This window comes from Polypterus senegalus, chromosome 12 (assembly GCF_016835505.1).
Source record: "Polypterus senegalus isolate Bchr_013 chromosome 12, ASM1683550v1, whole genome shotgun sequence".
Taxonomy (NCBI): Eukaryota; Metazoa; Chordata; class Cladistia; order Polypteriformes; family Polypteridae; genus Polypterus; species Polypterus senegalus.
The window spans coordinates 71,595,241-71,619,497 of NC_053165.1; the positions used below are offsets into that span (position 1 = coordinate 71,595,241).

Below are 24,257 nucleotides of genomic sequence, written 5' to 3' on the forward strand. Positions count from 1 at the left end.
TTTTATCAGATTCCTTGACGTCGAAAACCCCAATAATGATATGCAGCTCAATACCAGAGCCAGAAAATAACCTGACAATAATTTACAAAAAAAACCCAGGATCCTGATAGTTGGAGCTAAAAGTCAAAATCTCAGTAAACACAACCAAAAAACGTAATCCAAAATAAAGTCGAGAGACGCTAAGTCGCTGCTAAACACTGAGAAACCGCTTTGTGCCCGGTGCATGTGTGACATCACATGTCAAGACCTCATATTCTCACATGGGAAAAATGGCATAGCAACCGCAAAAGGAAACAAAACATACAGCCAAGACTTAATATTTCTGAATTAACCAAAAATGATACCAAATTACAGAAATACACATATTCTGTAACCCCTTAAAAGAAGAATTATACAGAAATATATGGAATCGCAACAGAAAAAATAGAAAATTCCAAGATAAAATAATTCTGAAAAGCAAAAGTAAATGCACAAAATAATCAGAAGGATATGAAAATACAGCAGTAGAACATAAAAGGCAGTCCAACAAAAGTTAAGATCCAGCCTATGAAACCCAAAAACAAATGTAAGACAAGAAATCAAGAAGAAGACAAAAGGGCTGATAGAGAGAAGACTGCTAGACAAACTAATGCCACAGCAGCCTGGCTATGGCAGCCAGAGCCTTAAATAAAGTTCTCTAGTAAGACCTGATAAACAAGTAGTTATGGGGAATGGGACGGGGCAAAAATCACAAATATCACAAAAAGTTCAAAAAGAGCAGAAAAAAGGTTGCCATGGTAAATTACAAAAAAGCCAAACAACTAAAGAGTCTTAACACCCAAAGCCACTTCCAGAGGTTTCGTGTATAACGTGTCCCACACGTTGTAAGCTTGACACGGCTGTCCAACCAAACAAGTCGTTTCCTTTATTATGTCCTGTTTTGAGTTACGTTTAGGTGTAGGCCGACTCCCTCACATAGTCAGTTGTGGCTTTCTACTCAACAGTGGTAGCTGAGACCATTAGGTTTCTTTTTCTACACCTTCTTATTGGTTCATTCAGTGAGAGGAAGTCTTTATTTTCAGGATTCCCCTTATTTGAAATGTTGGATGCAGTGCTGGCATTTTTACTGGACCACTCGCTTTCACAGATGGGTCCTGCTCACCTCCAGTCGGGAGCTAGCAGCCGCTGCGAAGTGGCACAGTCGCACACACTGACTGACTGGTAGATGTTTCACGATGGCTGCTTCATTTAAACTTACACACGAATGTTTTCCAACTTTTGTAGGTCCTGTCTCGAGCTCTGATGTTCATCCCCCAACTTGGAAAATACGCGGAAAGCATCTTGGAGAATGGCAGCAGCAGCGGCAGGAAGTTGGCAAAGTTGCAGGCCATTGCCCGGCAGGCTGTAGCAGCTCTCTGCGCACTCGGGGGATTCAAGGAGACCATTAAGATTGGCTCGGAGGTTCAGGTAAGACGTGAAATCTTCCAAGCTTTACATATCGATAGAAGGTGTTGGTGCAGAGGGTGAGTGAGGCTCGTCCACAGCCCTGGCAAATATCCTGCTGTCGCCACACACCATTTACAGAAGGTGAAGCCATTCACATTGCCGCTTCAAGAGCAGGTCTCTATTTTGTCACCTATATGGGCAGCTGCATAACACGAGATGGGACTTGTCCAGGTGCGACTTGGTCGAGCAGTGGGCGTTTTTCCGGAAAATGCTCAGCATTTGTAAATCACCCACACATAACACTAAACTTGAAGATAGAGTTGTACAAGTCAATCGTTTTACCCACTGCAATTTATGCTAGTGAGACATTGCCCTTGACAGAGAAAACAGCCCACAAACTGTAATAGCTGTGTACCACCAAAGATGCCTCCGGAGAATCCTTAAGGTCACATGGTTGGATCATGTGACAAATGAGGAAGTACTAAACCTAACAGGGCTAATGAGTCTACAGGACATTGTGGAAGAACTCGGACATAAGTTTGCAGGGCACATCTCTTGGATGACCAAAAACATCCAGATGGAGTGGAAGCCCACCGAAGGACTGTGGCGGAGGGGACGTCATAGGATGACTTGGAGAGCCACGTTGCAACAAGACCTCCAAGCCCGCAGCGTAATTTGAGAAGAAGCAACTCAACTGGCCACTGTCAGAGCTTGATGTCTTGCGGTCAACTTTGGACAGCCGTTGCTTTGTGTGTTGGGTCCACATGTTGTTATTATTGTGCCATATCTCGGCTGAGCTTCATTTAATTAATAATTTTAAATAAAGATAAGTGAGTGAGTGGCACGTACATAGAGTAGTTCATGTTTCTGCCCTACAGATCAGCATCTTGGATTCAAATCCCGTTAAGCGTAGGTGGACTGGTGACTTTAAATTGACCCAATGGGATGGGTGAGTGTGTGGTACTGTCCAGGGCTGGTTACTACCTTGTGGCCAATAATAAGACACCACAGAAAATGGATAGCAGGCCAGAAGACGACTCGCCACACTGGCAGGAAATGTTAGCTTGATGCTCGTCTCACTAGCGTCTGCTCTAAATTTGTGATTTGTTCAAATGGCCAGAATGCATTTTAGCAGCTTTTTATTTTGAAGCTTTTATCGTTGCTTGTTGGTTCCCGATTTTTTTAAAAATTGATTGTTTGCTTTCTCATCTTGTGCACAGGTGCTGGGTAAAGGAGTCCTGGGCAGTGTGGGAGTGGTGATGTCGATCAATGAGCAAGAAGGCATCGCCATCGTTAAGTTTCCCTGCTCGGACTACAGGAAGACATGCAAAGCTTCGGATGTCTTGACGGTGCCAGTGTCCCGGCTCTGCACCCCGCGGTCCGAGGTTTGAGTTTCTTTTGGCGTTTCAGCTAAATTAAGACATCATTCAGAAGCAACTGCTGCATGGCACAGATTACATTTAAGTTAACAGGAGCCCCTCATCTCTGTCAAGATGGTGATTCTGCTTTGTAAAAGTGGCAGACTTGGTACAGTAACCCCTTCACATTTGCGAGTTCCGTTATTTGCATATTGGCCATGAACTATTAAATGAACGATAGCAGAAACTCACAGATGGCCAACAGTATACCGAAATGATTTATATCACCTAAACAATCATAGTATATATAAACATTAAGGATTATTTAACATTTGTTATTATATCTAAAAAAAAAAGAAGAAAGATTTGTGAGGCGGTGCAGCAGATGTGTTAAACACTGTGCTTCTCTGCAGTGATCTGTCGATTTTAACTGAGCCGGGGAGCCTCCTTGTGTGGAGCAGCAGATGTGATTCTTCCCTGGCTGTCTTCATTCACTGAGCTGATGCTCCACGCAGCATTCCAGGTTCTGATCTCAGCTTTTGAGACTCTTCCTCCATTTGCTGTCTGCCCTCTCACTCCTCACGTGCCGCTCAGTCCACCACACTTTACCCCAACTCCATGAGCCCAAAGCCCCACTGGCATCCATGCACCCCGACCAGTGGACCCTAGCAGATGGAGAGGCGGTGGTGGAGCTGCAGAGGTAGCCTGTGACGATGTGGGTTCAGGCTCCACACTCCCTTTGATATTGGAAGCACATGAACCCAACACCGTCGATAATGTAACCGAGTGAGCTAGTCAATGGAGGCAAATAAACAATTGAGCAAGGGGTGGTATACAAAAAGTGCAATAGTGCTTTTATTAAAAATCAACAAAACAAAAACAGTGTTCCAATAAATAGTGCAGTTCTTCATATTCATTAAATAAATAATCCATAAAAAGAACACGTGGGGGTTAAAACTCAATAGAAAAAACAATCCTTAAAATCGAGAGGTTAAAATGATCAGGAAGCTGTCTTTAAAAACAACAACAAATAAGCTTGGTGCTTCTTTTCTGTATCGTCTCACCTGCTTATCCGTGACGGGCTTAGCAGCAGGCAAGACGCTCTCTGCAGCTGCCCTCCTACATCACACGCTCGAGACTGGAGACCTCCCGATCCCTGGCTTCGGTCTGGCACTCATCCCAGTCCCCGAGACTTGATTACCCTCAACGGCCAGGTCGCCCACGTTGGGGATTCCATCACCAAGTCTCCGACTTCGCTGCCTTTTCCATGGCCTCTGCGCCCGTCGCTTTCACCTTGTCACTCCCGCTACCAGATCGCTCAGCGGGAGCGACATCTACACAAACACCTGGGTGTCGGCCTAACACCCAGCTTCCTCGCAGCTGCCCACGGCCGATCGCGCCACCACCGCTCGCGTGTCCGTCTCTCTCCTGCACCGCTTGCTTCCACGCTCCCTGTAACCTCCGTCCTCTCCTTTCCTTTCTCTCCGATCGATTCTCTCTCCATTTCTATTCCCCTCCGAACGTTTTTCTTCTTTCCCCAACCGACTTGCGCTTCTTTTAAAAACGTGAGGGGCCATCACAGCTGCAGCATTAGCCACGGGAGCAATCACGAATGTGGGCAGTTCCTCACCTGTGCACACGGTGAGAAACGCCCACATCGACGACTGCCCCGCGGCTTGCTACAACAACGCCCCTCACGAAGCCGCCTCGGGTGCGGTGATTATTTATTTAAAATCAATGGCCTTTTCTCCACGAGCTGTGGACCCATAACACCACATAGCCATCCTCCTCCCTTTACTGACCCTGCAGACGGCACTCCAAATCCATCCAGCAACTCCTTTGAAGAGTCAAGTATGGCCATTGTAGGTGTGAGTGGCACTCGCAGTTGAAACTGGAAGTGTTAGAATGGATTCTCTTGCTCTTCTCAAGGCACTTTTAGGTGGCTCTCTTGCCTTAACAGGACCACTTGCCATTTTTATGGACTCACCTGCCGCCAGTGACAAAATGCCAGCTTATATAATGGATGATTGAAGATTGTCGGCGCCATTACGATATCAAGAATTGTGAATGTTGTTTACAGTACAATAAATCGAAAGAGTGTTAAAGCCTGACCTTTTGTAAAGCAGGTCCACTTACCTAATCGTAGAATACGTCTGTCAGTGTGTTAGTGTGTTGTGAATTTTAACATTTGCTGGGGTCTTAACCCCTCACCCTCGTGAATATGAAGGGGTTACTGTACATATTGCATTATCGTGGGATGAGTGGAATTGGATTGATCTGTTATCGCACCATTAACTTCACAGACACAAAAAGATGCACATGGACTGTCCACACAAGTGTTAATTATGAGTGGTGCTTGCATAGCCCATCACTCCTCAGTACTCCACACGGGTGTCCTCTGATCTAACCGACACCTAAGGCTCCCTTGATCCCTGAGAATAACGGACACAGAACGGCCGACACACTTGTCATTGTGTCCGTGGTTAACTTAGACCTAAATATGTGTGACACAGAGTATGTGTTTAAAATAGAATAATAGCAGTACAGGAAAATATGACAAAGTCTGGATGTGTTTAGTCTTAGAAAGGTAACTAAAAAATTAGCAGCCATGTCAAAAAGGATGTTGACCTGAGCAATGTGATGTGAAGAATGCTGAGGCTTGAAAATCTACAGTCTGGCCACATCTGTTTAAAATAAAAATAAAAAATCAGTCCCACCCAACACACCAACTATTTGCTCAAAAAGGCCGAATGTGCTCTTCAAATACTGAACTGGAGTTGGATACCAGCTCTCCATCTCCGCGATCCTCAGCAGATCAAAAGACAACAACCTCCTTAGTCAGGCACTCCGCTTATATTCCTCTGGGGGCGGAGCTTGGGTGCCTGGAGGGGTGGGGCTAGTAAGCATCTCCTGGCGATGGGTCAGTGTGTGGAGGAAACCAGAGATGTAGTTAGTGGCACTGCCCTCCCTTTGTATGGCGGTGGTATTGTTCAGAGTCTCTTTAAGTGTGTATGTGTGAAAGCCGCTTTTACATTCAGAAAATGCTGTCGCTCCAGGCTGCCATCTGCTGGCTGAATGGAATCTGCAGTCATTGGTTTTAAGGAAGTTTGTCAGGGATGTTGTAGGGGATCATGATGGTGTCAGCCTTGAGAACTCGGCTGAATCGTTGTACGTGCCATAGGTAGTGAGTATCTGTGTCGAGTACTGAGTGCTTGTGCGTGTGAAGTTTAGGGTGCAAGAGTAGACCAACCCAATAACAAACTTGGTAAATTCCACTCATCCCACTATAATACAATCTTGAAAACATTTCTCATTTTCCTCTTCTTACTGCAGAACGTGTAGTGATATTGAGGGTCTGTGTTAAGCTTTCTTATGTTCTACTTGGTTTTAGGCCCTCCCGCTCTACAAGCTGTCAATAACGGAGAAGGTGGTGCAGGCCGTCCAGTCCATGCTGCTACCTCAGGAGGGCAGCCTCTCGATTCATACTTCATTGCCAGCCACTGGAGACGGCTCTAGCCCCGTCATGGCCGTAGTGCGCCTCCTGGCAGAGATCAGAACAAGGTACAGTAGGGGAGTGGCATATATCTGTAGAATGAGATCTGTTCAACTCAGTTCATTGTAAATACATGAGGCATCATGGGAAAACTGAGCAGGAGTTTATGCTGTTGGCGGGCGGCTCTTGAATGTTAGTTGACGGGATACGCACAGGAGTTTTACCTTGGCATGTACCTTTTAGGCGTTGCAACTGTTTCACACCATTTTCTTTGTTTTCCCTCTTCAGTTCAAATTTCCGTCATCTTCCTTTCGACTTTCCCCCACTCGCCATCATCCCTGTCTCTGCCCCTTTTGTGGTCACCTCTGCACACTTCAATCTGCCCCTCGGTGAAACTGCACACTTCTAGCTGCTCATTGTCACTTCAGTATTTCTCCTGTGCCTCTCCTCACCACATCCATTTGAAGTCAGCTCCATTTCCCAGGAATGCCCATTGAGATATCTGGTGTTACGATTCTACCATTTTATTTTTCCATATTCTTCATTTCAGGCTTTTTATGTCTAGTAGGGGATTTTGGACAAGAAGATTATTTCATTGTGTTTAAAATATGCTGCACTGTTTCTGATTTTGTTATGAGTGCCACTGTTATGTGAGGCCTTTTGATGTGGTCACGTAGGCCACGACATCTGACATTGTTAATGTGACAGGAGTAAAGTTCACCTCTGAGTTTGGTGACTCAGTGATATTCTTTCTTTGTTTTCATAGTCTCAGGCTCACAACATTTTTGGCAGCGTTTCTTGACTTTGTTTTCGGGGTTTTGTTTGATTTTTGGCGTCGATCTCTGCGTGTCTTATGACTGAGGCTGTCAGTTTCGGTGAATCTAGGAGCACGGGTGACCTTTGGGCCCTTAAGTTTGACTCCACAGTTCGCACTCAACTTCAGCACTTCATTTTTTATCATCTTTAATTCAGTCATCTATGATACATTTAAAGAACAGCCTTCTCTGTGTGATTTCTTTTGAAGTTATGTTCTCTTTTTTATTTTTAGTTGTAGTGCTCAGAAGTTGAGCTTACTTTTTGCTTACTTTGAAAAGCACCCGTTTGTCAGACTAAAATAAATCAGTTGAGCATTTCCTGAGTTCTCAAATTAACTAATAAGGTATAATCTGCCATTTTTCTGTGATCCAGTTTTGAGCCAGGGGGTATTTACCAGCAGTCGCACCGATACAACATCATGATGGTATTTTAAAGCCCCCTGTATGTCCAGAATATCGTTCGAATTCTTGCAAAGAAAATGCTTTCTGTATTTACTTGCAGTGACGTGCTTAGAACTTAGAACTCCTTTGACTTACGATATCTGGTTTTTAATCTTTTGCTTTGTTTTTAGTGTTTCACGCAGGTGTGTTCTGATTTCTGGCCATTGTTGGGTCGGTACTAAAATTTTGACCTCGGTATTGATACCAGCTTTCGAAGCTCAATATCGGTGCCAAAACGGTTCTGAAGCAAATAGTGGTGAGCGCCAAACATGGCCGTTGAACTCCAACCTCCCTGGTGCGCCACACCATTGCACCACACTATGCACCGCTCCCCTTTTGATAGCAATCAAAGTCCTAATTGTGTCAAAGCAATAGGAGGGCAGGGGTTCCCCCATGAAGTCCTAATCTTGTCAAAGTGTGTACTTATGTTTCTTGAAGGCGACACAACTGCTGTAGCGGGGACAGGGATTAAGATGAAAACTGACATAATAATAATAATAATTTGTCATCTATGTGGCAGACCATCTCCACTCTCCTGCCCTGGCCTCTTTTTCTGTTGGTGTCCATTCCCCGTATTGCGAACACTAAACATCAGGCCTGCTGCCTGCAGACTTCCTCATGGGCCCCTACCTGTTTTGTCAATACAATTGGGACAGCCCATGCAGGGGACCCTCTTGTGTGGGTTTGTGTTCATTTTGCACATCTTAAAACTTGACTTGATTGTGATGTTGTGTGTGCCAGGGCGTGTCTGGTGATGGCTCAGCTCCTGGAGGACAGCTCATTCTGCGAAGAGTTCATCCAGCAGTGCCCAGCAGCCGTCGAAGTCCTTAACCTGGTGGCCCAGGAGTGCAGTCCCGGTGAGTGTCCCGTTGCAGAAGAACCTTGTGTAGTTTATTTTTGTGCTTCAGTCACCTTGGATTGTAGTGGCTTCACAAAGTCTTCAGACGCCTTCACTCTCTGCACACTTTATTGTGTTGTAGATTTATTTTTAAATGGGGAGGTTGGATATATTTGTCCATCAATCTATACTGATTAACCCATAATGAGAAAGTGACTTTTTTTTCAGAAAGGTTTTCAAATTTATGTAAAATTACAAAATTACATCCCTCCTTCATAGAAGTATTCAGACCCATTATTCAATGCTTTATCAAAACCGCCTTTTTAGCAATACCAGCTTTGAGTCTTTCACACCTGGATGTGGGCAGTTGATGCCATTTTTCATCTAAAGCTCCGTTAGCATCTGTGAAAGGCCATCTTCAGGTGTCTCCACTCATGTTCTACATGGTTTAAGTCTGGGCCATTCAAGGATACTCAGAGATTTGCCCCCGTAGCTGCTGTATGCTTTGATTCACTGAACCGCTTTCCCAGTCTGTTGATGGTGTACACTCTGGCGCAGGTTTTCTCCAAGGGTCTCTCTCTTTATTTGGCTTCATTCACCCTTCCCTCAATTCTGACCAGTCTCCTTGTCCCTGTACCCCATAGCATGATGTTGCCACCACCATGCTTCACCACTGGGTTGACATTAGGCTGCCTGGCCTCCACCAGACATTGTGCTTGGAGTTTGCCTTAAATTTTTATCTCATCAGACCAGAGAATCTTCTTCCATTGAGCTTTCAAGAGTCCTTTTAAATGCCATTTTGCTAACTCCAAGGATCAGTTAGCCATTCTACCTGATTGATGCGATGGTCATCCTTTCCGACGGGTTCTCCCATCATAAGAGATGGCTTTGAAAGCCTTTTGGGTTCAGGGTCACCTCCCAGATCAAGGCCCTTTCTGCTCAGGTGTTCCATTTGACCAGATGGCCAACTCTAGGTAGAGTCCTGGTGGTTCCTGACTTTTTCCATTTTACAATTCTTGAGGCCAGTGTGTTCCTAGGAGCAATCAGTGCTTTAGAAGATGGTTCGATCCCCTTGCCCTAATCTGTACCTCACCACAATTTGATCATGGAGGTCTTCATAGAGGTGTTTCATAGCTCGTTTATGGTCCTGTCATTGTCCTTTAAATGATGTTTGGCAAGAGTTGCTTCCATCCATATTGATAAAGTGTTACTGAGATGATCTTCCTTTCATGTCATCAGAAGACTTTTGGGTTCTGCATCCCTCCCTGCCCAAGGCCCTTCTTCCCCAGTTGCTCAGTCTGGCTGGATAGCAAATTCTTTGAAGAGTACTGATGATTCTAACCTTTAATTCTTGATGCCACTGTGCTCTGGTGTGCACTCCAGGCTTTAGAAATATTTTGATCCCCTTGACCTGATCTGTGCCTTACCATGGAGGTCTACAGAGATCTCCTTGGACTTCAGTGTGAATTGTGGGACTTTTATGCACGTGTGCCTTTCTAAATGATATGTCCTATCTGTTCAGTTGGCCACAGATGGAGTCCAGTCAAGTTCTAGAAACATCTCCAGGAAACAGCAGGCACCTAAGCAGAATTTGGAGCACCACAGCCTAGGCTCTGAAAACTTCAAGGAATGAGAGAGCCTTTCTGAGTGATGTCCAGTCAGTTCAGTTGGCCACAGGTGGTCTTCGCACATTGGGTTCTTTGTCATCCACCTGCCCAAGGCCCTTCTTTCCCGGTAACTGAGTTTAGCCGGAAGGCCAACTCTATGAAGAATCCTGATGGTCCCAAACTTCTTCCATCTCCTAATTTTTGAGGCCACTGTGATCCGTTATGCACTCCAAGCTTTAGAAATGGTTTGATCCCTTTCACCTTAGAACATTAGAACACTCAAGACGAGAACATCCCATTCAGCCCAACAAAGCTCGCCAGTCCAATCCACTTATTTCTTCCAAAAAAACATAAAGTCGAGTTTTGAAAGTCCCTAAAGTCTTACTGTCTACTACACTACTTGGTTGCTTATTCCAAGTCTCTATCGTTCTTTGTGTAAAGAAAAACTTGTGCTCCTCCATCTGTAAGGTTATCCCAGTTAATATTTGGATAATTAAGGTCCCCCATAATACTATAATATCTCCCAGTAAACTTGCCTTTTTGATATTACTAAAAAGATGTGATGTCTGAATTGGGTGGTCTATAACATACTCCTAAAATAAGACCTCTTTCCCTAATGCTGTCCAGGTGAAGCCAGATGTCCTCACTAAGATGGGGCTCATCATTTAACTGAAGAGTTCTTACATTTAAAACCTGTTTGGCATAAACAGTAACCCCACCTCCTTTTCTGTTCTGTCTATCCTTCCTAAAAATGTGTATCCCTCTATGTTACACTCATCCCCATCTTTGTTATTTAGCCAGGTTTCCGTTATTGCTATAATATCATAATTATGCTCTGCTACATACAACTCCAGCTCACTTACCTTATTTTTGATACATCTAGCATTAAGGCAAGCTATTTTTAATGTGTTACTCCTTCTACGTTTAAATGTTTGCTCTGCAAATGTTTACTATGCATTTTTATTTCTACGCCATTGTTTGTTCTTCCATGTATAGATCTACTGTAAACCTGGCCTGCCCTGAACTACCTGCCCCCCCCCATTCCCTAGTTTAAACAATCCTCGACTAGCCTGCACATACGCCTCCCCAATACATTAGTGCCCCTCCAGTTCAGATGTAACCCGTCACGACAGAACAGGTCCCATCTGTTCCAAAAGGAGTCCCAGTGCCCCATAAACCTATACCCTTCTACCCTGCACCAAGATTTGAGCCATACGTTAAGCCTTCTTATCTCCTCAGTCAACCTGGACTGACGCGTGGCACAGGCAGAACTTCGGGGAAGGCTACCTTGTCAGTTCTGCTCCTCAGCTTGGCACCTAACTCTTTGAATTTGGATCGCAGAACTGACAAACTACCCTTATGTATGTCATTTGTTTCAACATGGACAATGACAACTGGATCCACCCCCACTCTGGCCAAGAGCCTATCCACCCTTTCAGACCTTATCTGGACCTTGCCATCATTTGATCGTGGGGGTCTACAGAGAGGAGTTTGTGGCATGCAGTGTGAATGGTGGGACCTTCTGTACACTGGTACTCGTGTGACTTTCTAGTTTAGCTGGCCACCAGTGGACACCAAGCAAGTTCTCAGCACATCTCAAGGAAAAGTAAAGCAAACAGGGTGGCGCCTGGGCACAATTCAGAGAACCCCAGCAAGTACACAAAGGAGAGATATAGTAAATTTGCAAATGTTTTGAAAACCTATTTTTCATGGTGTCATTATGCGTTATTGAGCGTGGATCGTTGGGCAGAAATTGCAAATTTATCCATTTGAAGTTAGATCCACAATGCAATAAAGGGTGCAGAAAGTGAGGGGGGCTGAAGACATCCTGAATCCACAGTGTGTAACCGAGACCAGGACTCAAACAGAGGTGACTCCCATTGCTTCAGACGTCGATGGCTTATGGGAGACATCTTAACCCCACTCTCTTTGTCTTCTCTGCACATCATTTGTGACTTCAAAATGCACTCTTCGGTGAAAACTAAACCTTCTTAATTCTCCAGGATGACCACAAAGATGTCCCAGAAGAGCTGTCTGCTTGGCGCATGGGTCTGTCTCACTTATCGAGCTGCTCTGTTTTCTAGGCGAACGCCTGGCTGTCGTGGAAGCGCAGTGCGAGAGATTAAGGATGCTGTATCGGGACTGCGCTCGGCCTCCTCCGCCTCCTCTCCAGACAGATCGCCGACAAGTAGGTGCCCACTTTCTAAAACGGAAGGGCCTTTCAGGCCAGCCCAGAATCGTCTACATCACCAAAACTTGTTTTCTCGGTTTCCTTTTTAGCCCAAAGAGATCACGTGGTGTCCTTCTCGGGTTTTCCCTCCCGTCCGTGCCTGTATGTTCTCCTCGCATCTGACATCGGTGACCTTCCTGGCTGACCCGAGTGCTGGCGGAGGTCTGCCACGTGGGACCTTTATCTATGCTACATCTCCCGTCCCTGTGCAGGTAACCTTATAGGAAGCTGATGGGGTCATTTGCGGAAAGATCTTGTTCTTCTTTATAATAATAATAAATGTGAAGTATTGCAGACTTCCTAAATGGTGGGAAAACGACATGTCGTGAATGAAACTTCAGCCTCAGATTCATAGAAATCTTGGCTTTGTCCAGGAGGTGGTTGGTTCTTAGTTTGTTTCTCACTGGCCTTCTCTTGCTGCTCTCTAGGCCCCTTCTTTCTACTGGGAGATTGAAATCGTTTCCTATGGAGACACAGATGATGACAGCGGGCCAATTGTGTCCTTCGGATTTGCGACAGAAGCTGAGAAAAGAGACGGTGCGTGGACTAACCCTGTCGGCACCTGTCTCTTTCACAAGTAAGTATGCAGTTGAAGCATCCAGCATGCACAGGGCCAAGTCCACAGTAAAATTCTGTTCACTTCATTATATTTTTTATAGCGGTCTTCACTCACAGTATAACTGGCTGTGGTTGGGCGGTGGAAGGACAAACTGGAATCAGTCAGAAGTTTGGGACGCCAACCAGGCTGTCCCTTTTATTCATCACCAAACAAAGTGAACAAAACAAAAGAAAAAGAATGTGCTGCTCCCCAGTCCAGGTTTCCTTCTTCGCTAAAGTTTAATTTTGTATTCCGCCGTGCAGCTTACTCGGGTCTTGCAGCAAAAGACGCCTCTCTTTAGGCTGAGCGTCGTTTATGGTGAAATGCCTGGAAGGGGCAGGGCAACGTGCCCTTACTGGGCGGTCTGTCAGAGCTGTGAGGGAAGAAGAGAAACAGGACAAAGTCAGTGATAGCACCACCCTTCCTGTCTCGGCGGGTTATTACAAACTTTTCCCTAGCTCTAGGAGGAATCCTCTAACGTCCATGCCTGACACAGCTGACAGGTAAAATGCAAGTACAATTTTACAAATGCTCATAAAGACAATTAAAACAAAATTTCCTTTCGGCAGTATCCCAGGAAAAAAAAATAAACCTCTGAGGGGGGTCCATATCAGTTATAGCAGACTCTACTATGGCAGAGAACCAAAACGGGGAGAGTTTGTGCTAGTAATAATTACTGTATGTGACCAGCAGGAGGCGCATGGTCCCTGGGAATGTGTTCTTTTTAGAAACGCAACTCCCATCTTGAACCTGTATATTGTAACCACAAGGCGGCACCACTGAGATCCAAACCACTGTCACAGTAATGCCCAAACACAACTCAGGGTTCAAATAAAATATTTTTATTTGTCACCAAAACACTTTTCCACAGAAGCACTGGCCACAATACACAAATACAAAATACTCTCTAACACCTCAAATAAGCAAGACTGAGAGCTTTCTTTTATGTTTGTCCCAAGTCGTATGGAAACCAGGGGAGTCCTCACCTGGCAGCCCTGTATGGCCTGTGGATCCTTCATATTGATCAGTCCCCCTCTTTATTGACGCTTTGCTTTGTAAGTGTCATTAAAACCCGAAGAGGCCTTTGTTAAGAGTTAATGAGTAAGAGATGCATCTTTGCTGGACCTTAAACTACTGGGGCCTAAAAGTGCTACCTGCCAATGAGGTAAGGCAGGAGTTCAATGAAAAGAAACGATTGGTCAGAATGACCCCCGCCCAGGACTGACCTCAACTCTGGATGAAGGTTTCTGAGATTAATCCATTGTCACTCTTACTCTCACAGCCAACAGTCGTTGGGTTTTCTTTGAGGTAGCCTGAAGTGTGGGAGCTGAATCCCCCTCGGCCGCCGTGTGCTCCTTTTATTAAACTCTGCTCACATCTCCTGCTTGTGTCTTTCCCAGTAACGGACGAGCTGTGCACTACAATGGCTCCAGTTTGCTGCAGTGGAAGAGCGTGCGCCTTGATGTGGCTCTCGTTCCAGGTATGTCTTCGTTTCAAACTTCTACATACATCTCTCTGTATAATGACCGGAGGATTTGTCTGTCTTTTAGGAGAACATCTTTGAACAAGCCCTGCAGATACCGCTGGTCCACCATGGGCTGAGCTCAAAGCTCACTCTTTGCAGTAAAATCAAAGAAAATATGCCGTTTTTGAAAAATGCTTAAAACTTGTTAAATTAGATTAAATATGTGTGGTAAAAGTGAGCGTCCCCGCAAGACGGCACATGTGTGTATTTCGCTGTGTAAGGTGTATCCCTGAGTCTTTGTCACCTCTTGTGCCACCTTGTGCTGTAGGAGACGTTGCAGGTATTGGCTGGGAGCGTGCAGAAGGGACTCCACCACCACCTGGCCAGCCGTCCAAAGGCAGAGTTTACTTCACCTACTGTGGTCAGCGGCTCACACCTTTCCTGGAGGACGTGTCTGGGGGAATGTGGCCTTTGGTTCACATACAGAAAAAAGTGAGTACCTGATTGATGTCTGCAGCTTTTGAATGTGTGTTTTCTTGATTATCCACCTCCAGATTCCAAATCTACAGTTATAAAAGTTTGAGAAGTGCTGCAGATTGAATTTCTGTGGCACCAAATGCCACTCAGCATGTCCCAACATGGCATGTAAAGACACTTGCATGCCAGTATGTGTTTTGTCCTGCGATTTTTAGATGGTGTCTCATTAGGATGTGGCCATTTTGTGAGTCCTGCCATTAGGATGTGCCTCCCGGGTGACCTTAGAGGTTGTGAGTCTTGATGATTAACTCTGCCTATTTCCTGTCTGAGCATTTCGGATAGAAGCGTCCCGTTTGTTTTGAAATTTTCCAGGTTGCTCATCTTTTGGCTCTGAAATTTTGAGACGGGTCCAGCTGCAGACCTCCATGATTCTGTAGCTCCGCTGGACAGCCAATCAGATTGCTGGTTTTTGTCACTTGGATTACTTGACTTGAGTCAGGTAACCTTAGTGTAAGCAGGTGTTGCTACTGACAACGACAACCTCCTCGATAGTGTGGAGCTCTGGTGGTCCGCAGCTGGAATTGATTGGAAATTTTGACTACGATTTTCAATTCACACCTCGCCTGCAACGGTTTTTCTTCCCATTCTTGACTTTGCTTTGTATTTCGACCATTTTTAATCTCCAGGCCTGACACCTTTCAAAAAGCTTTCCAACCTCTAGCTTCACATGAACAGTGACAAGGAGATCACAGAGGTCTCTTAAAGTCAAATCTCATTTCTTGAGTCTTTTTGACATTATGAGAAAGATGTCCCCTATTGCAACAGTTTACTGAGCGGACCCGCCTGGTTGACAACCTAATAATAATTAATTTTATTTATATAGTGCCTTTCCCATGCTCTAGGCCAGGGGTCCTCAATCACGGTCCTGGAGAGCCACAGTGGCTGCAGGTTTTTGCTCCAACCCAGTTGCTTAATAAAAAGCACTTATTGCTAAAGTAACACTTCTGCTTCACTTTAGTGATTTTGAGCCCTTATTGCTTAATTTTGTCTTAAACAGCTATTTTAATTGCTCCTTATTATCAATAACATGCAAATGACAAGAGAGAGCAGCATTTCTCCATTTAGCTTATTTACATTGACACCTGTGTGTATTTATCTGCACTATTGGGTTTAATTAAATACTTGGAAGAAAAATGAAGAGAAAAAAGTGAAGGACTGAGAATTACTCGTCCATTTTAGCCTTCAAATCATTTGCATGATAGAAAGGGAAAGAAAATCTAGGATATGAGAATGACCTGACATAACAGAGTTAATTTAATTTCATAGCTTGTTAGTGCTTTATTGGCAAGAATTGCTTTCTAATTAAGCAACCAGGTCAGAACAAAAACCTGCAGCCACTGTGGCTCTCCAGGACTGGGATTGAGGACCCCTGACCTAGGCACTTATCATGGATGTCACCACCACCCCCCAGGCCCTCCCCCCTCCAAGATTTAGTTTCATTGGCATACTCGATAATGGGACAGTGGTCATTACAAGATTTCAGCCACCATTATCACAAACACAGGCACCCCACAGGGATGCGTCAGCCCCATCCTCTACACCCTGTTCACCCACGACTGTGTCGCCTCCCACAAAGATAACATCATCCTGAAGTTCGCAGACGACACCGCAGTGATTGGATGTATCACTGGTGGGGATGAGGCGGCCTACAGGAGGGAGGTAGACAGTCTGGTGTCATGGTGTGAGGACAACAACCTCACTCTCAACACAGACAAGACGAAGGAGATGATAGTGGACATGAGGAAGGAGAGGAGACCTCACTGGCCACTGTTCAATTGAGGGCTTGAAGTGGAAAGGGTGAGCAGCATTAAATACCTGGGCGTCTACATCAGTGAGGACTTCACTTGAACACTTAACACCACACAGCTGGTCAAGAGGGCTCAACAGCGGCTGTACTTTCTGAGGAGGCTGAGAAAGTTTTGTATGTCGACTAAGATCCTCGGTAACTTTTACAGCTGCATTGTTGAGAGCATCTTGACCAGCTGCATCACCGTGTGGTACGGTAACACTACTGCTATGGACTGCAAATGCCTACAGAGAGTGGTATAGACTGCTGAGAAGATCACCAGGACCCCACAGCCCTCTTTGCAGAGAATCTGCAACTGCAGAGTCCGCAGGAGAACTGCCTCGATCCTCAGGGACCCCCAACACAAACTGCTCACATTTCTACCCTCAGGCAGGAGATATAGAAGTATGAAATGCAGGACTTCCAGGCTAAAGAAGTCTTTCTTTCCCAAGGCCATTAGACTCCTAAATAACTGACTGGAGTTTATAACCGTGGGCCACCTCATTCTGTTGACGTCACACAACTATATTTGACTTGTCCATCACACACCTACCTGCACATTACACTTTATACTTCTGTTTTTATACTTTATGCTCCCTCTGTTACTTATTATCTGTCTGCTACTTATTATTTATGTTTATCTTTATATGATGGTTTGTTAACCAGCAGCATTTGGCGTGGACAGCAAAGAAAGAATTTCATTGTACAGGGAAACGTGTTTCCTTACTGTGCACATGACAATAAACTTGAACTTATACCGTCTCTGGTCACAAGTTTAAGAGGGTGTAAGAAAGGCACTATGTTGCGCCCAACCTGGCACAGACTTTTTATTTTCTTCAGCTGGAGGGCACGTCTTCCCCGTAATCCCTCCAGCCACAACCCAGTCCCAAGCACAAGACTCACAATACTCCTTTCCATCACCACTCCTCCACAGCTTTGCCCTCCTTCCACCCAACCCGGCATTTGAGTGGCGGTTGCTGGCACCTTTTATGGCCCAACCAGAAATGCTCCAGGTGCTCGATCACCTGTTTCCGGTTGCACTCCCGGTTGGGGCTGAAGATTAGTCCAGCTGGGCTCAGGGACCCATGCTGCGCCCCCTGGCAGCCACCCCAGACCCCAACAGGGCTAGGGAGAACTCCATCTCCCATGAAGCCCTGCGAGAGACTGAGGCACCGCTCCAACCCATGGGGTTGGCCATCCAGCATCCAGGAGGAGGTACTGCACTGTCCAGGGCTGCTCCCCCTGAATACACATCAAAGGGATGTCCCAGCCAGGCATGGGAACCGGCCATCCGCCACAGGGTCAACCACAGACAGCCCTTGTATTTGAAATATGTGCCATGCGAAGAACGTAAAAGAAAGTCCTGAATTGAAGGATCAACATTCTTACTGTTCATTTTTCACAGTCCACATGTGAGGCAGGATGTTATTGAATTCTGAAATCAAAAATCCAGTAATGTGTGCAGCTCAGCCATATTAAGTACGCTGTGGCCCTCTCTCTTCTTTCATACCAATGTACACGGCGGATGTGTTATCCAACGTGTGTGCCGCAGAGTGCATCTTCATAGGACGCGTTGGCCCACGTTGTTGTCCTGGCCGGGCTTTGGCCGATGCCACTTTAAAGTGTTTGTTTCATCCCATCACACATGCCTCCCTTACTCTGGTTTGTTTGGCCTTGTGATTTCGAGATTCACTTCATGTTTAAGAAGTACGAAGCCTTGCCAACAGCCCTACAGCTAACGGGGAGAAGGATACGTCTTTGTTATCTGTAGTGGAAACAGCGGAGTCTCTGTGGTACACAGTTGGTAACGTGTTAAGGGTAAATGTCGCACAAACATTAGGAAGTTTGTCTTTACACAGAGAACATCAGACACTTGGAATAAGCGACCAAGGAGTGTGGTGGCCAGTAGGACTGTAGGGACCTTCAGAACTCAACTTTGTGTTATTTTAGAAGGATTAAGTGGACAGGACTGATGGGCTGTTAGATTTTCCTCACATTGGATTTACAATAAGTATGAATATTCCTAAGGGGGTCCACACTGATCCAGAAATCTGAAACACTAATTTTGGGTCCAGTATTTTGAGATCCAGTATCATAAAGATCATGGCGAAGGCCTGTTACTTTACTTAATGTGTAAGGTTTACTTGCTTCACCTTCTGAACATCAAGTCATTCTTTGTCATTCATCCTTGATCATTTATTTTCTTCCAGAACACCAAAGTTCGAGCCAATTTTGGATGTCGCCCTTTTGCTTACGCTGAAGGTCAGGCTCACAGAAATGCGGCCGATTTGTGCATCGACCTCTCGGAAGAGATCAGTGCTAACTTTGAGGCGCTCCCCTTTGCAATGGCTTCCGACAGCGACAATGACGCCGGAGCTAGTGTTGCCTCGGACCCCGGATCTCATGGACCTCCTTGCAGGATAGCAGCTGTTGCCACAATCCAGCAACGTAAGACCCAAATAGTTTGTTAATCTGTGTAGAGCAGAATAGTTTAAGACTACTAGGAAACATGTTTTAGACTCGTTTTTCTTCTCCGACTTTGATTCTTGTTTCCCATAAATATTTATCAACTTTCTGGCTCTCCTGACCCTCTTGCTATGTCATTTTTGACCCTGATTTCTGCCTTACGTTTTGGGCTCTGTTTAAAACATTTAATGGTGTTGACTTTCTCTTGTTTTTATGACTTTACCCAAAACCATTTATGACTGTAATTACAACTCATTTTTGAACTGTAATAAATGTGGCAGAACTTCACACAAACTGAACGTTCTTTAGACCTTTGGATTGAAAGTAGAAGTGAAACGCTGGGGCAGTCAAACCACATGAGGGCTGAGGTTCCCATGAGTGAAGAGCTGTTTACTTTTAGGTGAACCGAAATGCATGCTGGGACTTAACTGGGCTGAGGGTCCCACGAGTAAAGTGTTATTTATGTTTAGGTGAACCCAAATGCATGCTGGGATTTAACTGGGCTGAGGCTCCCATGAGTAAAGTGTTGTTTACATTTAGGTGAACCCAAATGCATGCTGGGATTTAACTGGACTGAGGCTCCCATGAGTAAAGTGCTATTTATGTTTAGGTGAACCCAAATGCATGCTGGGATTTAACTGTGCACTTTAGAAAATTCATTCCACTGTCATATTTTTGGAACATATGTATGTATAGAAGGTTAAAGCTTTAAGTATCCTAGAAGTTGGTTCCGTGGGTATGTCTTGTTCAGCTGCACTTGGCCTGTCTCCGTGAGCCTCGGGGTGACGGCTATCTAAACGTTTTTGGACCTAATCCATGACTTTGCAAATTTTAGAGTATGACAGTGACTCCTCCTGCCACTACAAAGTTGAGCTGAGCTACGAGAACCTAATCATGTCTGGGCCGAATCTGCATCCACCTCCAATCGCAGATGATGAGAGTGATGATGACGACGACGATGATATTCCAAGGGTGGGTATGGCCGTATGAGATGAAGATTATTGACTCTTCAGTAGAACTGTGTGTGGGAGCGTTTACGTTGACTGGTAACTTGTTAATTGATAGTTGTCGTCGCGATAAACCACCGACGTGAGACCGCAACGTGTTTCTTCCCCCATTACTCTTAGTGGCAAAGAGGGGTGTAAAATATGATGGGAACACAAACACAAGAGAGTTAATGGACATGTCAAGGATAAGTGACTTAGGAGTTTTGTTTTTTTTAACAGGAGGACCACTACGCTTTGCTGGTCAAGGCATGGGAGACAAAGGTCTTTCCAACAATTCGAAGGAGATTTCGAAACGAAGCTGAAAGGAAATCAGGCCTCGATCAAATCAAGGGGGCCCTGCAACTGGGTACGGCAATAAGCATCATTTTGTTTCAGTTCCATGTGTTTCATTTGTGACACTTTTTTATGTTAAATGATTGTAAATAGTTGTTAAGTTTATTGAAAAGCACCAGTCAAGATGCCAGTTGATCGCCAGCTTCATTTCCGACTTAACCCATTGTCTTTCGTCATTAGGTATGGTGGATATCGCTAGGCAAACAGTTGAGTTTCTGTACGAAGAAAATGGTGGCATCCCTCGAGACCTTTACCTTCCCACCATCGAGGACATAAAAGATGAAGCAAACAAGTTCACTATTGATAAAGTTCGCAAAGGTAAAACTTAAAAAAACGATAATTCTCGATCTTGGCGTTTCATGGCCATCAGATGTCACCAGTGTTCTTATTTTGTTTCTTCTCACCTACAGGGTTGACGGTGGTAGTCAGATCTCCAGAAAGTAACAATACCAGCAGCAACACCGGGGGGACATCGTTGCCAAAATTTGCTACAAGAGGAATGATGAAAACCTTCAGCCTCCATGGGATAGTTCTGGATGTTGATTCGGTAAGATGGCCTTTGCCTGAAGTCAGTCTCAAGTGGTGCAAGTCACCTTAGGTGAAGGCGTCTTGCAAAAGAGTGGAAGAGTGCCCTGTCGCTAACGTTTTTTACATTTTTGTCAATTGGCGAATATTTCTATTTTTTTGGTTATGTTTATAACATTTCTACTCCATTCCGTGTTTTGTTCCGAGTGGCAGATGCTGCCATTTTGTGTGTGTTGTGGAGCAGTGGCCTGGACACAGACAGGCGGACACCGATAGTTCACCCAACACACGTTTATTATCCATTCTATTATTTACAAAGATGACACACACAACCCCAGTACTTCCCCAAAGTCCAGGCCTTCCTTCACACTGCCTTCCTCAGGTCCACCTCCACTCCTCTCCTTCCGACTCCAGCCATCGAATGGAGGGAGGCAGCCCCTTTTATTTCCACCCAGATGTGCTCCAGGTGCCTCCCAATGAGTGACTGTCAACACTCCCCGGTGTGGCGGAAGTGCTGGCTGTGCACCCTGAAGCACTCCGGGTGTTCCTGGTCGTCTTCCCCCCCCACAACTTCCAGGTGTGGCGGAAGTGCTGAGGACCTGGGCTCTCCAGGCATCAGGGCACCCCCTGGCGGTGACCACTGGCCCTTATATGGTTGAGCTTCTACACTCTGTTCCCGTGGTCCCCAAAGCCACCAGAGCGGTGAACCCCTCGTGGTCTGGAGGAGGTGTAAGCCCTCCTCCAGTTCTTCTGGGCATCCCGGCTGGGTGCCAGCCCCAGCTGCTTGCCACAGTGTGTTTTTTTTTTTCTCCCTTGTGGCCATTGCATTTTTTTATTAAAAACTTTCACCGGCTTATTTTTTGTCGTTTAGATGAATGAACTCGTCCAGGTGGAGACTTACCTGCGTAGCGAGGGGGTGCTTGTACGTTACTGGTATCCAATCGACATGCTGGAAAGGCCGCAAGCTGGATCCCGACGCACTGCAGCCAATGGCCTGGTGACTCTGGACAGCACCAACATCCAAATACACAGGTAAGCTGACCTGCCTTTTTGGGGTTTCCCGGCACACCTCACATGCAGGTTTCTGATTGTAGTTGCCTGCACTTTGCCACTAACTTTACATGCAGATCTCACAATGACATTTTGGGGTCCTTGGAGACTTCTTTTAGTGTCTCTGGCTGAATTTGTCGGGCGGGCCAGTATTAGACAAATTAGCAGTCATTTGAAATCTACACCAGTTCTCCCTACAGTGGAATGATGGATTTCAGATCTTTTTACCCTCCTTTGTCGAACTCTTGGGCATCCACATCTTTTTCTGAAGGCCCCTTTGCATCTTGGTTCTAATCAGAGACATCTCAGTTGGAACTCCTAAATCCAGCTTTATGGATTTGATAATTGGAGGGATGGACTCGCTTTTTTCACGTAATAAGTCTCTCTTTTTTTAGGATATGAGAATGAATACATCATGTGGATGTTCAAGCACATCACCTTTATCTGTTTGTATAAAGGTCTACTGTTTACCTGTTCAAATGACAGTTTCCATGGGGTCTACTTACTTTTCACATGACTGGATTTCCTCCCACGTTATCACAGATGTGCCCATGGTGTGAGTGTGTGTGTATCGGCCCTTTGATGTACTGGTGCTTCATCCAGTACCAGGTCCTTTTGCGTCTGGTGCTGCCAGAGTGGGCTTCGTTTAATCATGACCCTGGATTGATCGGAGGTAATGTTGTTTGCTTATTTGTCTCTGTTTATCCCCCCAGAGAACTGCTGCGCTGTGAGGCGTCTCTCGCCAGGCTGTACTGTCGCATGGCCCTCCTCAATATTTTTGCTCCAAAATCGCCACACACCTTCACTCGACTTTTCCATATCCCTGCCATACGGGACATCACGTTGGAGCATCTGCAGCTTCTGTCCAATCAGCTCTTAGCTCCTTCACTAGCAGGTGAGGTCTCAGAGAGGCTGAAATCTTTTTTTATTCAGTTAGTTACAAAGCACCACCTTGGACTGAGCCGCCATCTCTGTTTGTTTTAATACATAAATGAGGCGTAGTTTACATTTTCATACGGGATAAATGTCCTAGCAGTACGATGTGCTTGTGCTTACTTTTTGCAGATGGTACCATAAGCTCCAGCTCCATTTTACTTGCCCAATCCATCCAGCACTGTATTCAGGGCCAAAACTGCTCCCCTACAGATCTGTTCTACCAGGGAAACGCTCAGCCAATAAGAGAGTGGCTGACAGTCGCCATAACCCGCGCTTTGCACCAAGGAGAAGAGAGCCTACTGGACCTGACGAAACAGATCTGCTCCTTTCTTCAGGTACGCCAAAGAAATGAGTTCACTCCTTATATCAGAACCCCCAAAGGTCATATCCCCTCAGGGATTAATAAAACATATCAAGTCAAAAATATGTCATTTCCAAAGGCTCAAACCCAAGGCACCTGCGTTCTTCTTTGTGTTACAGAATGCCCCAGAGCAGTTTCCTTCTGAAGAATTCCCAGTCACCGAGTCCAAGATCAACATGGACGTCAGCTTTCCTGGGGCAGCGTTTGTGATTGTGTCGTGCAAGGAGAGTCAGTCGGGCTTCCGGAAAGAGTGAGGACTACTTTACTGCTGTTCTTTTTCTTTCAGGTTCATTGCGTAGATAAAGTTTAGACAAGTTTCTCTTAAAACTCCATCTGAGTAAGAAGGGGGTCCATTAGGGTATCGGTTTGGCTTTGCAGTTCACATAGTCATTTCAAAAGATTAGAAGGGGAGTTTGGTCAACCCACCTTATGCATCTGACCCAAAGGTGTAATGGGGGCTTTTATGGATGACAATTTCAATCATGAGTCGTGTCGATAGGCAAAATTTCCCAAAGCGTTTTTCACAGGGAACTTGCGGGATTGGCCGGTGTTCAGCACATTCTGATTTAGACAGACACTTTTTCCCCAGCACCCCATGATGCTCTTGCGAGGCCATCACGTGACATCACAGAGCTATTGCAGCCAATGTTGGATGGGGAAGGCACTACCCAATCTGCGTTGTGCATTCTCAGAACTTTGACACATTGGTCCTGTAAGCAGACTTCACCTCGTTCTTTTACGGCGTTGCCAAATGTGCTTTGTGTGATAATTGGAAGTTGTTTTTTCAGCAATCATGAGGAGTGCATCTCCGAGCATGACAGCCGTACTTAACAGGCAAATGCCTCTGCTTTAAAAACATTCAAAACGACCATTGAAAAGAATTGATAATTGAAGAAGCACCTTTAAATGCTTCACTACCCGAGTGATACTCAAGACGGATTTACACCACACATGAGAAAAAGTCTTCTAGTAATATCATTAGCTGA

At 45.3% G+C, this 24,257-nt stretch overlaps 2 protein-coding genes across 2 annotated transcripts in view; both read left to right on the plus strand.

Moving 5' to 3' along the window:
• LOC120540493 (probable E3 ubiquitin-protein ligase HECTD4) overlaps positions 1–23,542 on the plus strand; it is a 104,485-nt gene extending 80,943 nt beyond the window's left edge. The window contains exons 27-44 of the mRNA XM_039771332.1: positions 1,264–1,446; positions 2,646–2,810; positions 6,175–6,344; positions 8,274–8,389; positions 12,062–12,165; positions 12,258–12,419; positions 12,636–12,784; positions 14,206–14,285; positions 14,599–14,762; positions 18,804–19,041; positions 19,895–20,031; positions 20,286–20,412; positions 20,580–20,717; positions 20,810–20,946; positions 21,796–21,956; positions 22,688–22,869; positions 23,040–23,245; positions 23,391–23,542. Of these exons, the coding sequence (XP_039627266.1) occupies positions 1,264–1,446; positions 2,646–2,810; positions 6,175–6,344; positions 8,274–8,389; positions 12,062–12,165; positions 12,258–12,419; positions 12,636–12,784; positions 14,206–14,285; positions 14,599–14,762; positions 18,804–19,041; positions 19,895–20,031; positions 20,286–20,412; positions 20,580–20,717; positions 20,810–20,946; positions 21,796–21,956; positions 22,688–22,869; positions 23,040–23,245; positions 23,391–23,525 (2,754 nt within the window). The 3' untranslated portion in view covers positions 23,526–23,542. The remainder of the gene's footprint in view (positions 1–1,263; positions 1,447–2,645; positions 2,811–6,174; positions 6,345–8,273; positions 8,390–12,061; positions 12,166–12,257; positions 12,420–12,635; positions 12,785–14,205; positions 14,286–14,598; positions 14,763–18,803; positions 19,042–19,894; positions 20,032–20,285; positions 20,413–20,579; positions 20,718–20,809; positions 20,947–21,795; positions 21,957–22,687; positions 22,870–23,039; positions 23,246–23,390) is intronic.
• A 522-nt stretch (positions 23,543–24,064) lies between these two features.
• The window catches only part of ptpn11a (protein tyrosine phosphatase non-receptor type 11a), a 34,897-nt gene continuing 34,704 nt past the window's right edge, over positions 24,065–24,257 (plus strand). Inside the window, exon 1 of the mRNA XM_039771333.1 lies at positions 24,065–24,105. Within this exon, the coding sequence (XP_039627267.1) occupies positions 24,065–24,105 (41 nt within the window). The remainder of the gene's footprint in view (positions 24,106–24,257) is intronic.